At 39.0% G+C, this 16,074-nt stretch overlaps 1 protein-coding gene across 5 annotated transcripts in view; it reads right to left on the bottom strand.

Annotated features, from left to right (window-relative positions):
• Positions 1–6,973, bottom strand: part of LOC113238378 (protein tumorous imaginal discs, mitochondrial-like) — a 17,295-nt gene extending 10,322 nt beyond the window's left edge. For all 5 annotated transcript variants that reach the window (XR_003311090.1, XR_003311091.1, XM_026475227.1 and 2 more), the window contains exons 1-7: positions 6,784–6,973; positions 6,404–6,615; positions 5,176–5,409; positions 3,756–3,924; positions 3,473–3,567; positions 1,209–1,367; positions 219–290 (exon numbers count right to left, since the gene is read on the bottom strand). Coding sequence is in view for 3 of the 5 variants with exons in the window: in XM_026475227.1 (XP_026331012.1) it covers positions 219–290; positions 1,209–1,367; positions 3,473–3,567; positions 3,756–3,924; positions 5,176–5,409; positions 6,404–6,615; positions 6,784–6,955 (1,113 nt within the window). In the remaining 2 variants the exon portion in view is untranslated. The remainder of the gene's footprint in view (positions 1–218; positions 291–1,208; positions 1,368–3,472; positions 3,568–3,755; positions 3,925–5,175; positions 5,410–6,403; positions 6,616–6,783) is intronic.
• Between the last annotated feature and the right edge of the window lie 9,101 nt (positions 6,974–16,074).

Genomic DNA, 16,074 nt, shown 5'->3' with positions numbered 1-16,074 from the left:
TGCAAGAAGACGTCGGTTCGAATCCGACCGGATCGAAGGAATTTGTTCTGAGTGTTTTTTCTGAGTGTTCGATCTTTGAAATTAATAATTATAACAAAAGTTCATTTCCAAATTGATCCTACCGGGAAACTGAATCAGGAACTCCTTGTCCAGCGCCTGAGGTGCAAGCCGCTGGGACACCGAAGCCGTCAAATAATAAATGAGGTATAGCTACTAACCTGTAGTGTATGGTCTTCGTATAATCCCTGTATCCTAATAGTGCCACCCAACAAAGCTTGAGACACCGAGATCTGTAAAGAAAATAATAACACCAGTAAGAATCTGAAACTTTCTTTTTATTATGTGAAAAAGGAGCAGACGAGCACCTTGATGGTGATGAGGTGTTCATCGTCGCCCATGGACATCTGCAACATCAGAAAAACTGCCTATGTGTTGCAAACTTTCGAGAGCTTTCGAGGCTTTTTGGAGGAATCCATGTCATAGCGCAAAGGAAACACTCCAAGAGGGAGACTGTTCCACATCTTGCAGGTTTAAGAAAAGAACTCATGGAATAGGCTGTACTTCTTGGCGGGAGGAGCCATGGTGGGAAAGTGACAGTGGCAACAGTTCAAAAACTGATAAGAAAACTGACTTTTGACTTTCGCTATGTGGTGCCACAAAATTTAAGTTAAGCAATTAGATACAAACATGAAAATTGAATACAATCAATTCAAAAGGCGAATTTTCAACTACAAACTCGTAACTGTTATCCATATTCCACAATGGTGAACAAAATTTTTCTATTCAACAGCCTTAACCCAGAAAGAAACTCGAAAAATGCCCCTTTAAATCTGCTTTTTTATGTTGAACACCAGTTGAAAAGAATCATTAAAAACTTTTTATTAAAAAACCGAGATGAAAATTTCGTGGAATTACATCTATTTGGCAAGTTTTATTGAAATCAGTTACCGGAAAGTGATTGTAACCGGATTCATCCCCTAGTTGGCCACCCTTAGAGGTGGAATAATTCTTCAAATTTAAATGGGACCAATACTGATGTACCCTCTTTCCAACAATGGAATCATCATCAATCAAAATCGGTTCACAAATCGCGTAACATACACACACAAAAAAATACAGTCAAATTGAGAACCTAATCCTTTTTTGAAATTGGGTAAGAACAAATTATAATCGACCTGGGATTCATAAATAATAATAATAATACTTACAGAGCAATCTGTATGCACATCAGGACCATCTCTGCGGAAATAGGTGGAAGGTGTCACTTTGAATGTGATGAAGATCTCGTTGTCTCCAACCGCCATGCGCACTGTCTGCCCATCTTCCACACCCGCTGGCACTGGTACTGTCACCTTCTTCCGTTGCACCTGATGCCCACATTTGTTATATATAATTATGACAGAAAACTGAAATGTGGACTTACCGGAGTGAATATAATAATAATAATTGAATAACAACATAAGCTTTTCTTTTATAAAAAAAAATAAAGGAAAGTGACATTGAGATCAACGATGAAACATGCACACCTAAATAGTGCCTCACTTTCGCCCCAACAAGACGCAATACTTGTTCTTGTTAAGACATTATTATAGTTTAATAAGACAAGTCGTGTAACTCCATACAAACGAAGCAACGCGGATACGGAATCAGATAATAAGATAATTGTGTACGGACACACACATTTGCATAATCTCGCGGTGCACTCTAGTTGCACAGCGCAGGATGGACGCTGCCATTTGTTATAAAATTAAAGCGTTCGAGTGTTTATTGTTTTGTTTATGGTTGTTAGAACAAAATTCAGAAGTGTTCATCATTTCATTACTTTTTCATAATCAAACTCCTTAGAGTATGAAAACCAAAGGACATATTATATTGACATATATAAATCAGACGTTATATGTATATGATGCATTTAGACGTTCAAAACATAAACATTTTATTGTCTTCGTTTAACTACTACGTGCCGTCGTAAGCCAAAAGAGATAGCAGTCAAAACCAATGTTTGGCCAAATGTTTTATTGAATTATTCACAGGAATTGTAATGAAATGGACAAAAATATTGACAGTGAGAACAATTAAGTATTGATTAAAATGCGTCTCTGCAGCATTAAGGGGTGCAGCAGTAGAAAATCGGAAATCGACCGAATGTTACATGGCATGTGTTGTTTTTCTGCCTATAAATCACACAATAGCACAAATACCGCATGCAATTAGACTCATTTAAGTAGTTTATTCATAAGTCTTGTCGAATTTTGCTTTGGTTACTTTAGATAGCCTGTTTGTTAGTATATTTTGATGATTGTTGATAACCATTATTTTCAGATAGTGTTGTTCTAGTAAGCAGACATATTATCGATATTCTGTTATTAAAACAATTCACCACGAGGTTTTTATTATTACATTATTATTATTTTTAAATTTTACCTACAAATGAAAAAAGAAAGAAATAATGGTTGGAAATTATAGGACTGACGAACATAAACATTGGATCAAATACCATCTTCGTTTCTTCTCTCCATTTTGAAGTCAAATTTTAATAGAACTTTGAATATAACTAGATTACATTCTAATGTAATCTAATGTAACTTTACATTTAATTTTGATTAAAATGGCTCATTACTTGCCCAGTAATAATAGCCTAGTATTAATCATATTTTGATTATAGTAAACTATACAAATTTGCAGACATGAAAAACAGTTGCATGTCGATATTGACTTATATAGATAAGTCAATATCGACATGCAACTGAAAAAGAAAATAAAAAAAATGACATAATCATAGGATTATGGTACAACACTAAATCCGCCATTTGTGGTGGACATTTTTGGTTTAGGTAGGGATGTTTATTCCGTAGATAGGGCAGCTCCTTTCTTTTATTTTTTTTCCATCCTCTAAGTTAAACTCCCATGACAGAAATGTTAATAACCGATGTTGATATAAAAATAGCAATATATAAGTACTGCATTTAACAAAAATTTCAATACAGACCGAAAATACTGTGATAAATACCTTATTTTTTTCCAAATTATAGTTACAACCTGTATGCACAACTAAAATAATAATGTGACAACCCTACAACTACGAGGTACGTGTAGGCATTGACGCATCGAACAGGCACTTGTCTACTATAGTATGACATTATTGGTAAATCTGTAGTCACTTAAATGCTTTACCAACATATTTCTTGTTAATCTACAATTAAAATAAATGCTTATATGACATACATCTCCTAAATTACAAAACAATCACTGATGTTTAGTCCAGGCTTAAACTAAGGAACTATGTATGCATCATCCACTTGGATGAATTTGTATTGATTTGCATGGACTGCTCTAGGCGTGTGGGGCCTTTAAACGATAAGCATTATTAGCTCATATTGAGAAGGAAATCTAAGCAGTAAGAACATACTAAAGTGGAATATGGTGAATGGACCAAAAACATCACCTTAAGTAGTAGAAATATTTGACTTACAGATTGTCCCTTTCCTTCACATTCGACACAAGGGAATTTGATAAGCATCCTCGAGCCGTGGCAGTGTCTACATGTGGAACGCATCACAAATGGACCTAAAATGTTAAAAATACGTAATATTACATTTGGCGTAGATTAGCAACATGCCTTTGAAGAAGTTTTGAAGGAAGGGTGCTGGTGAAATTACAAGCACATGGGACTTATCAATTTATATCACAGGGTGACGGGCACAGTGGCAGAGCCACTCAAACGATAGAAACACAAAGATAAAAAGCAAACTGACCTCTAGAGAATGTCTCCATGCCAGTACCATTGCAAAATGTGCATTTAATGGCCTTAGTACCAGGTTCACAGCGACTTCCATTGCATTTAGGACATGTATCTACAATGTTCACATTTATGTCCTTGTTTACACCACGTGCTGCTTCTGTGAAACTGAGATTCACTATTACCTGGAACATGAGAGAAATTTATTCTGTTATTCGACAAATTCTTGGTCTAACAAAGTCTTGGTTCTGCAATAGAAGATAATAAAAACTCACACTGGCGCACAGTCGAAGCATCGAGTCGCGTCATGTTTTTCGCCTATAGCATATTTATCTCTATTTTCCCATTATTAAGGTACAAATTTGTGGTATGCAAATATGGACAAACGAGTACGTTGTGACGTCTTTGATAAACTTTACTACCGACACGTCCAGTGAACTGCGAGCGCGAGAACGAGATGGTTCCACCATTTATGCGACAGTTTATGAGGCGCGAGACAAAATAAATTATTCATAAGTAATCCTGTTATGAAAGTGTAATGTACAATAGTACACACGAACTGCTGTCGGCGAGCGCGAAGCTTTATCCTGCATAGGGCATGCAACGACGCGTGACGACGCGTGGTTGCAGTCGAGAGGCTTCGCGCGTCGACGCGCGTTACGGCATCAGACGCTGACCATACTGTGATCCGGGCGCACTAACGTGAGAACCGTCACGCGTCGCCTTGGCCGCGTCAAGGCCTGGCCTTGCAGTTGAAAAAGAGGACGCGACGCGACACTTCGAGTCTGCGCCAGTGTGAGTTTAGCCTAATATTATAGAAATAAAGCAAACAGGTAGATAGCATTATCTCTGAACACAGAAAAATTGTTTTATAAGAAAGTGTGCAAGCAAGCTCAGTAATATTAATATTACAATGAATTATACAGAATGGGCTTGAGCAAGTCAGAGAAAACTTTAAGTGGATGCAATATGAGCGAAAAAGACATTCCGGGCATTCCGGTTTCGATTGGACCACTGATGAAAAACACACAATGCCTTTTTTACTCTTCTTCTTCTTTTAAATGTTATGGTCCCATCAAAGTAATCCATAATTTTTCCAATGTCAAGTTGAGAAACGCATGCATTTTATCTCAAAAATTTACTGGTGAATTTCGACAGAATTCACTGAGATGAGAATCTACAAATCTACAATGACAGAGAGCGTACACAGACTATTACAGAAACAAATTGGTTTTTTTTTTTTAAGAAATTTACACAGCACATGCACAAAGGCAGGATGGACTAACGTTAGAAAATTTTTACTCTTATTACATGGACAGAAAGGTTATCCTGATCAGCTTAATGAGATTCCATGTTGATAAGTGTAGTGATTCCCTTAAGCGGATACACTTGCAATCAGCATATGTATGCAGCTGAGACATGCATCTTAAACTTACCTCCTTTGCAGCTCCAAATCCAAACTGACTCTCAGCAAAATCACTGAATATATCACTCTTGAAACCTGCATCTCCAAATATCTTGCGGAACAATTCCTCAGGATCTATAGTAGATTTGTATTGCCATTGGTGTGTGAAGCCTTCTGGTCCTCCTGGTCCTCCCATTCCACCCATTTGGTCTGATGTTGTACCATATGTATCATATTGCTTGCGTTTTGACTCATCAGAGAGAATCTGAAATAATATATTAATTCAAATTAATCATTTATATTTACACCCTGTTGAACTAAATGTGTTTAATACTCTATATTAGGCTATGCATGAAAGCTGTTTGAAGTTTTGCTGGAAAAAGACATTATTAATCCCCTCGGCCACAAAGGTTGTCTGGAAGAGATCGCTTTCAGCGATAAGGCCGCCTTTGCCCAATTTAATTTTAAGGCTGTCTATGTACTGTTTTAGTTTTTTTTTTTGTGTGTGAGCAATAAATTGTATTATCTATGATTACATATTAAAATAAAGAATCTGCACCTCGCATCAATATTCTTGTGAGCAGCAGACCTCTCATCCTGACAGTTTTGAAGATCGAGAGATCTCGAAAATTTCGAGTCTGTACAATGTTTTGGCAATTTAAGACTCAAGGCTGATTTTTTAGTCTCGGAAATACCAGCACTTATGTCAATTAATTAAAAATCAACTAAACCAAAAGTTACATGGACATGGCAACACTATACAATGAGGCTTAGTATAATCTTTAAAGAACGGTGGTAATATAATCAGGTTGTCACCGGCTGAAACTGTGATAAATGCCAAATACTTGCATAATGAGTAACTTAGACAAAATGGCTTTTAAAAGTTTGAAATATTGGAAATTAAACTATTTAGCCAGATTTAAATCACGCATATTTGTTTTTTTTTCTAACAAACTGACATTTCCGACCCTTTACAGTCACCGTTTTCTAATTATTATTATTTCTAAACTGTCTATAGTCAGGTCAGTGACTTGTTTGTTTAATTTTTGTTCAAAATGGATTGAAACAAAGTATAATTAAAATATTATACTTTGACTGTCTATATAACTAGCCTGTAATTAAGTCTCATTTTTCCCAAGATTTTTGAGACTGCACTGAGTGTATGTCGATTATTTTACCAGAGACGCGTAAATGTAGCCAGTCTGAAAGACTTAGCGAGAATGTTACTGTTTTAGAGATAAAAAAAATCTCCTACTTACCTCATAAGCTTCTGACACTTCTTGAAACTTTTTCGAAGATTCAGGGTCGGACTTGTTAGCATCAGGGTGGTACTTTTTAGCCAATTGATAGTACGCCTGTTTTATTTCTTTGGCTGAAGCATTTTTTGATACTCCCAGGACTTTGTAATAGTCTACTCTGGCGTTCAAATTAGAAGTTGTGTGAAACAAGCGAGGTCTCAACTTGTCGTTATCTAAATAACATTGAGGTTATGTCGTAAGATGTCATGAACCAATTCACATAAGAAAACACAAATATCAACTTAAAACTCATATCACCTGCATCGCAAAAAGGCATTTGTATTAAACGAATATGTTGTAATAAATACAAACGATGATGTAATAAAAGCATGTAAACTTACACTTGAAGGCTTTATGTCCTACAGCAGCGGGAATTGCAGCTCCAATTAAGAAGTGGTCACATTTATTACATTTGTGAATATATCGGCACGCATTTTTAGAAATATTACTTGTAAAAACAGTGGTAAGAGTTTTCGGATTCAAAAATCCGAAAATATTCCGGGTTGGAACCATTTTGAAAGAAAGAAATAACTAGCCACAGACAAAAAACACATGCTGACTTTTAAAGCGCCTTACTCACGATGGTATATTACACGACATCATCGATTTCAAATAAATTGCGTATTCATTCGTCCCACTATGCATATTTCAGTTTGTCTTGCAAAATGTCAAAAAAAATCTTTGATGAATCTAATTGACTGTATCCCTATCAATGAAATGTTATTGTCATGATCATCATTTCAAATAACGGAGTACTAATCTCTTCTTCTGAAGAAAGGATTTAGACAAGGCCTTTGCAGCCCACCACATTGAACCATTGCAGTAGTCTGAGAACTTATTTATGTAATTGAATCTAAGGCTACTACCAGACGAACTGGATTATATACTGGATTATTTTTAAAATACTAATAATCCCGCAGGACTATATTACTAACATCATAATTAACAACTTTTGTACCATGACTTTTAATAATTCATCAGATTTTACTTTCATACAAAAATTAGTAGATTTAAATAGGTCGTTCTAAGCGAAAATAACTCTATGCAGGACGAATGTGGGGGGGTGGGTCGTCGCAATTGCACGTTAGAAAATATAGATCTAAAGTGTTAGACAGTGCAACAAAAACTTACAAATTTAGTTTTGGCAAATATTATTTTTTGTAAAAAGTCAAGTTATGATGTTAGTAATATTGTCTGCGAGATTGTTAGTATTTTAAAAATAATCTTGTGTTGTATACTCGTTTAATGAAAACCCGGCTTTATTTAACGTAAGTATAACATATTTTTGAAAGTGTTACCGCGCCTTCTTGCACTGAAGTGAGCCCATATGAGCAAGCTCAATAAAACGTACGTATGTAGGTATACGAACTTGGCGCTTGGTACTGGTACTTTTTTTTTTTTTTACGAGGGGGAAATCTTTATGGATACCAATAAATCTTTATGTGGGGTCTCTCCCTCCAGACTGGAGGGCCTACCCCACTAAAACCCCCCCGGGTTTCCCTCTCGCCGGTTGAGTCGGCGCCGTGGGATCAGTGAACATTCACCACGACGCCGCCCGGCCGCCCTAGCTTACGCCAGGGCTCCCGAGCCAACGGAGGGGCGAGTCGGTTGTCCTCCGACCCGCCCCCCAGACGAGTGAGGCCGTGCAATGCAGGTTGGTACTGGTACTTGGTATTCGTGTACGAATATCATCGAGTACATAACCAGAAATAGAGACGAAATGTCTTTTAATTTGTTTGAAAACTATTCTGCCATATCATTACTGTGACAATTGTGCTCCGATTGGCTAGCTCGAGTTCGAAACAATTGACGGGTGTCGTCAATGGGTGTCGTCAACTGTTTCACTTCAAATCGACCAGTTAACTTGAGTTTTGCTATAATGGACGAAAATTGCAAAATTACATATTTAAAATTAATGTGATTCCGTTTGTTTTGTAATTAGATGTTTTGCTGTCTCTTCGTTCTTCGTTTGCTCGGTTGCATCACGGTTAGTGGGGTGTACATGTTAATTTTTCAAATTAACTACGATAGACGAAAAGCGAGTTGAAGAATTTATGGAGAATGCAGAACAACACCTTGCAATATGGGATATCAGTTCCGCCAGTTATTCTAATCGACTGGAAAAAAGGCATGGGAAAATTTCTGTAAATTAAATTTCTAATTAAATTTCTGTGTAAAATTTGTTGACAATTTTGAAACTAAAACTACAAATGAAAAAAATATAGCAGGAGTTACCAGGACGTAACGCCTGGTTATTGCTGACGACGTACCTACGCATCTACATACACGTGCCGTTTTATTGCAAGATTGTCTATAATGCATTTCTGAATTACCAATTTGTTATTTTATTTATAGTCAGTCTCATTACAGCTCTTATTGAATAAACAACGTCTTTTTATAATTAAATTTACTTTTTAAAAACCTATTTTTCGATCGCCAATACATATCTGGCGCAGTCGGTAATTCTCGCGGTACACCCGGAAAACTTATCATCATCGCGAGTTCGCGGTATAACCCTCTATCGCACTACCGGGTGAAGAAAAGCAGCATCCAGACTCCCGTGAGAGAACCTATCCCTGGCGATCGTCGTGGAGCTTGAAGTCCGGAGAATTGGAACCTTGAGCTGCCACTGCTGTTGAGACCCGATAGGAGATGCAGATACTGCTGTGGTGAGTACTCTCTCGTTTACCAAGTTCCTATCTGCTCTATTTCCTGTCGTACTATTTTATAAGTATCACGCTGTGTCTGTCTATAGGCCATTATCGTCATAGATTCGCTTTTGTTTGATTCCAAAAGTATAGGCCCGCGTTTAATTAAGTATAACAATGGCGGAATCAGATTTCAAAACCCTGTCCGACCTTATGCCGCGATACGACGGTAATCCGAAACGGTTAAATATGTTTATTTCTGATGTCGATAACGTACTACAGCTGTTCCATATGGAAGGAGAATCATTTTCAAATTTAGTAGTATGTCTTATTAAAAGTAGACTTAGTGGCGGCGCTCTCGACGCGCTCGCGTACGAAAAATCTTTGAATACATGGCCTGACATTAAACAAGCCTTACTTCGTCGCTTAGGCGACCCCCGCAATGAGATACAGGTGATGCAGGACCTGTCGCGAACCCGCCGTCAGAAGTCAGAGGATTCTGAGGCGTATGGCAAACGTCTACGCGAAATTTTAGACACGCTGTACTCAGTAGGTAAAAACCCGGATAAATCGTATTACGAATGCATGGTTATCGAACAATACGTTAACCAATTGGAGTTTCACGTGTCGTTAGGGGTTCGTATTGATAAACCTAATACACTGGAAGCAGCTATAATGGTAGCCCGACAGGAGGAGGCCAGATTAGCGGCTAATTCCCCCCCAGGAATGGTACAAAATAAGGGGAAGATGGATTTTCAAAAACATACTTTCCCACGTTTGAATATGCCTGCCTTTAACAGTAATAATTTCCAACCCCAATATGTGCAAAATGTTCAACCCCAATCTAGCTGGACGGCAGAGCAGCGTGCGCCACAGAAACCACCAATGTTACTGTGGCATCAGAAACCAACTCAAGGTAACTTTAAAAATAATAATTCAGGCACATTTAGGAACTCTGGAGCTTTTCGGCAACCGAACATCCCGCAACGCCCTTGGAACCAGCCTCAGAAGGTGTCCGACGTTACGATGCGATCAGTATCAAAGCCACAGGCACCTAACTTTGGGCAGCAGAACCTATTCTACATGGCCCCAGAAGAAGCAGACTCGAACGTAACTCAGGAGACTTACTATGATGAAGAAGCATACTCGTATAACAACTATCAGACCAGTGAGGCCCCTTATGACCTACCATCTACTCATGAGACAGAGGTAAGTCCCGGTCAGAATTTTCCCGTCACCAACGAGGAAGACGACCACAGCTAGTCAAACTCAACAACCACCACAAAGACCACTTGCCTTACATAGAAATACCCGAATTCCAAGGTAAGTTTTTAATAGATACTGGAGCCTCTCGCTCTATGTTATCACCAAGCGCTGTTTATGGCACTAAATTAGAAAACTTCGTCACTTACGAACCATTTGAAGTTAAAACCGCCCACGCACGATCAACTCATGATTTCGTCGCACACATACCACTGCCTCCCCTATTTAATAGTAATGTGCAACATAAATTTTTACTGTTCGATTTTGACCCTAAGTACAAAGGTTTAATTGGTCTTGACTTACTAAAAAATATGTCTAGCAATATTGATCTGAAGGACAAAATGTTACGAACTTCATCTGCCGCGATACCCATTCATTTTGATCACCCAACTCGAAAGCTTAACATAGATCCCAGTTGTGAAAAGCTTATTACGGTCAAGACGCACTATACGGATGGCTACTACTTACACGATGAGCACGCGTGGTCCCCCGATGTAATATCCCCAGCAGCTCTCGTTACTGTCAAGAATGGGTTATTTCGTACAACTGTCCGGAATTCCTCTAACAAAATAACTACATTCTTTAATACAGAACCATTTCATCTAGTGCCACAATCAGAAGCTCTAGATACCTGTGAATTCAACTCAATAGAAACAACCAAAGAACTTGACAGAGAACTGTGCGAAAATTTAAAAAACATCCGCACAAATCATTTGAATGAGGAGGAAGAACGCGAACTTACAAAACTGTGTTACAATTATAGAGATATATTTTATTCTGAAAATATCCCCTTAACTTTCACTCACGCGGTAAAGCATGAGCTACGCGTGCGTGACAACACGCCTATCTTTGTACGTAGTTACAGACAGCCACCCCAACAGCGTGCCGAAATCAAAAGTCAAATTGATAATTTACTCAGTCAAGGTATTATCCGTGAAAGCGTATCCCCTTGGTCATGTCCTGTGCACATCGTCCCCAAGAAACCAGATGCCTCAGGTAATGTCAAATGGCGACTAGTCATTGACTACAGACGCCTTAACGATAGGATAGTAGAGGACAAGTACCCCCTCCCTAATATTTACGATATCTTAGACAGAGTAGGGCGTGCCCAGTATTTCACCACTCTGGATCTGGCCAGTGGATACCACCAGGTGGAAATGCACCCTAACGATGTAGAAAAGACCGCTTTCTCCACTGAGAGGGGTCATTACGAATTCTTACGAATGCCCTTCGGCCTAAAGAACGCCCCAAGCACTTTCCAGAGACTTATGGACCACATCCTCCGTGGAATCGATAATGTCTTTACGTACTTGGATGACGTCATTATTGTATCTACTTCCCTACAAGAGCACATTGAGAAAGTCAAACAAGTTTTTGACAGATTTAAAATTCACAATCTCAAAGTGCAATTAGCGAAATCGGAATTCCTTAAGAAACAAGTGACTTTCCTAGGACATGAACTTACATCAGATGGTCTTAAACACCAATAAGATCAAAGCCGTTCTAGACTTTCCCATGCCCGTTACTCACAAAGATGTCAAAGCCTTCTTAGGTTTGGTGGGATACTATAGGAAATTCATCCGCGACTTCGCTAGATTGACTAAGCCCTTAACCGAATGTTTGAAGAAAGGCAGACGAGTTGTCCATTCCCCCGCATTTATAGACGCCGTTCAAAAATGTAAGCAATTACTGACAAACGGACCCATTTTACAATACCCAGATTTTGATAGACCTTTTATCTTAACAACAGATGCCTCTGACGTCGCTCTGGGTGCAGTATTATCCCAGGGTACAGTAGGTTCAGACAAACCTGTAGCGTACGCTTCACGTACACTCTCTGACACAGAAACCCGCTACTCTACTATCGAAAAGGAATTACTCGCCATAATATGGGCAGTAAAGTATTTCCGACCATATTTATATGGTAGAAAGTTCTACATTTATACAGACCATCGGCCCTTAACCTGGCTGATGTCCTTAAAGGACCCTGACTCGAAGTTAACGCGCTGGCGTCTTCGATTAGCGGAGTATGACTACTCTATAGTCTACAAAAAAGGCAAACAGAATACGAACGCCGATGCCTTATCAAGAGCCAAGATTTTCCATAATAGCATCGAATCTCTCGTTGTTAATTTTGATGACAACGAAAACGATGACATGATTAACCAGATCTTCGATAATGCCCGTAGAGAAGCAGAGAACATGCCTAATAATCCAAACCAACCCCTAGCTCCTGTAGGCGACTCTGGTACCCACATGAATCAAGATGATGCCCCCATTGTGCTACCAATCACTGCTGAATCTGAAACCGTGAGCACAACTTCTGCTGGACCAAGCCAGCTAATATCTACCAATCATACACAGGCAGACAATGAAAACCAGGGTATACCCATCGTCACTGATGCTATCGACAGACAATTGAAACAGTTTTACATCCGTTCCACACCAGGTTCAGAGTACAGAGTAGACGATAGGTCCACCAATGCTAGAGTAGTGATAAAAGACGTTTTCATACCTGTCAACAACACCGAGCCAGAAATAGTTCGCTTCCTCAAAGAACACACGATAGCAGACCGCACTTTCTATTGCTTCTTTCACAGTGAAGATCTCTATTTAGCATTTTCTAGAATCTATACTACCGTATTTAATGAACGAGGTCCTAAATTATTTAGATGTACTGCTCGTGTCACCCTCGTGGAAAATAAAACAGAACAAACAGAGATTATTAAGAAATTCCACGAAGGTAAACGGATACATAGAGGTATCCAAGAAACCTACAAACAAATTCAAAAACACTACCATTGGCCTAACATGTTACTTACGGTCCAGGCGTATGTCAATAAATGCGAGGTGTGTCTACAGGGAAAATACGAAAGAAACCCCTTACGTCCGCCCTTAGCCGTAACAGAAACACCAACGAAACCAATGGAGCACCTTTTTATGGACCTGTATTCCACTGGAGGTGCTACCTTTTTGACCATCATCGACAACTTCTCAAAATTTGCCCAGGCGATCCCATTAACCGCTTCTAGCAGTATACACGTCGCTGATGCTCTGCTACAACACTTTTCCATACTAGGCTTACCTATCAAGGTAACTACAGATTCAGACTCTAAGTTCGACAATGACGTCATTAGAGAAATCTGTGCGTCACACAATATCCTCATTCATTTTACTACCCCTTACAACCCAAATTCAAACTCACCAATCGAACGATTCCATTCGACAATTTCAGAAATCATACGTTTACAGAGACTCACTAACAAAGATGATACTATACAGACCCTCATGAAATACTCCTTGATAGCCTATAACAACTCTATTCATTCAACGACCGGTTATACACCTCGCGAACTATTATTTGGCCACACGGAATCTAGGAACCCATTGGAAATTTACTACCCTAGAGAGTTTTATCAAGATTATGTCCTTAAACACCACGCTAATGCCATAGCAGTACAGGAGTGTGTAACCGCCAATATGTCATCAAACAAGAAACAAATAATCACCAAACGTAACCAGCACGCCGAAGCGATCCAATTCAAGGTAGGTGAGACCGTTTTTAAACAGGTGGCGAAGACAGCGAAGAACGATAAAACGAAACCAGTATTTAAAGGTCCGTATAAAATCATCCATTTGCACCCCAATAACGTGGCTGAAATCATAGGCAGTCACCCTAACGCTAAGTCAATACGCGTACACTTTAGACTACTTAGGAGACCCCATCTTGTTACAGGTCAACTTTCGCAGGAACCTTCTGGTTCTTCGCAGCAGCCACCATGACCATAACCAAAGTAGATTCATCTTCCGGTGCCTTTTTGCTTAAAGAAGGAAAAATCCTAAAACAAGTAGAAACTTTCAATTTGGTTTGTGTATATAATATATCAGATATTCATGTAGCTTCTCTTAAATTGTTGGAACTATTTATACGAACTAAGGCTTTCGAAACTCATACGACACATGAAGCTCAACATCATTCATATAAGGAGCAAATAACTCATACATTTAGCTTAATTGACGATAAAATGTTGTTTCTATCACCTCATAGCAGAGTCAAGCGTGGCCTTATCAACGGGTTAGGCTCAGTAGTCAAAGCCATAACAGGCAACCTCGACAACGACGACGCTGTGAAAATAGAACAAGAAATTTACAAGTTAAAACACAACATTGCCGACTTATCCACTCGGCAGAAACACTCTGTCGTCCTAGCAGAGAAAACTATCTCTGATTTTAATAAGCACTTGCAAGCGGTCGTTAATAATCAAATAAAACTAGAAGCCGCGCTGCTGAATACTACCACTAGCTCCAAAGCGACCCTTACGCAGATACATTTTTTAAATATATATGTTCAATTAGATTTTAGCCTGCAAATTATTTTAGACACACTGATGCTTTTAGAAGACGCTATCACTTTCTCCCAGTTAGGAGTTATGCACCCTAGTATCATTAAACCCCAAAATTTAGTACATGAAATGCTGCAATTACAACATAACTATTCTTTGATACCTATTACAAATATTAACATCAATAACATCCATCAAATAGAGCGATCTATAGAGGTTAAGGCGTATAGTACAGCACAGACTCTGACTTTCATTTTGGATATCCCATCTGTCGCCACTCAGGCATATGATCTAATCCACATATATTCCATTCCGAGCCCTCTAAACCTAACCGTTATTCCTAAGTCCAAATTCCTTGCACTTGGAAGCGAAGAGTACGCATACCTAGGTGGCAACTGCCGGCAGATCAATGATGCCCTCCAGCTCTGCAAGCAATTGGAGACGAAGAACATCAAGGAAACCAAGGATTGCATGCTGTCGCTCCTGAACCACGAAGAGGCGAACTGTACCTATGCCAGGATGAACTTGAAAAAAGGAAAATTTCAGAAGCTCACACCCACCAGCTGGCTGGTCATCTTACCAAGAGACGAACTTCTCAGATCAATCTGCAACGCTAGAACAGATTACAGACGACTTAATGGCGTTTACATTATCTCACTCTCGGAGCAGTGTCAAGTAAAAGTCATGAACAGAACCCTAACCTCACATAGTAGCGCCATAATCACGCATGATGTTATTCCACTACCACCGGAACTAATTTCAACCCCCGAGGATATTCATTACAATCTGCAACTGGAAGACATCAACTTGGACGATCTACATCAACTCATTAACAATGTAGCCGAGATGAAAATTGAGCCCGACATCGACAATTGGACAGCAATTGCTACTACCCCCAGCTGGCCTACCTTATTATAGTTATATGCCCTAGGCGCTGCTCTACTCTCCTGGAAACTCTACAGATATTTCAACAGAAAGCAGCAGTATCCAACTCAAACAACAGTCGTCACACCAGAGTCAACAACGCCCAAAGATGCTGGAAGCTGCGATGCACGCTTCTTTCTTAAGGAGGGAGGAGTTACCAGGACGTAACGCCTGGTTATTGCTGACGACGTACCTACGCATCTACATACACGTGCCGTTTTATTGCAAGATTGTCTATAATGCATTTCTGAATTACCAATTTGTTATTTTATTTATAGTCAGTCTCATTACAGCTCTTATTGAATAAACAACGTCTTTTTATAATTAAATTTACTTTTTAAAAACCTATTTTTCGATCGCCAATACATATCTCAGGTTGTGAGTAATTTTTAATATCTATACGTGAAGTGTGTGCCCCAAGAACTCTGACCCTCCTAACTATATACCTTTTAGT

This window comes from Hyposmocoma kahamanoa, unplaced genomic scaffold (genome assembly GCF_003589595.1).
Source record: "Hyposmocoma kahamanoa isolate Upper Pololo Valley unplaced genomic scaffold, ASM358959v1 103, whole genome shotgun sequence".
Taxonomy (NCBI): domain Eukaryota; kingdom Metazoa; phylum Arthropoda; class Insecta; order Lepidoptera; family Cosmopterigidae; genus Hyposmocoma; species Hyposmocoma kahamanoa.
This window is presented reverse-complemented; position numbering and strand designations above follow the sequence as displayed.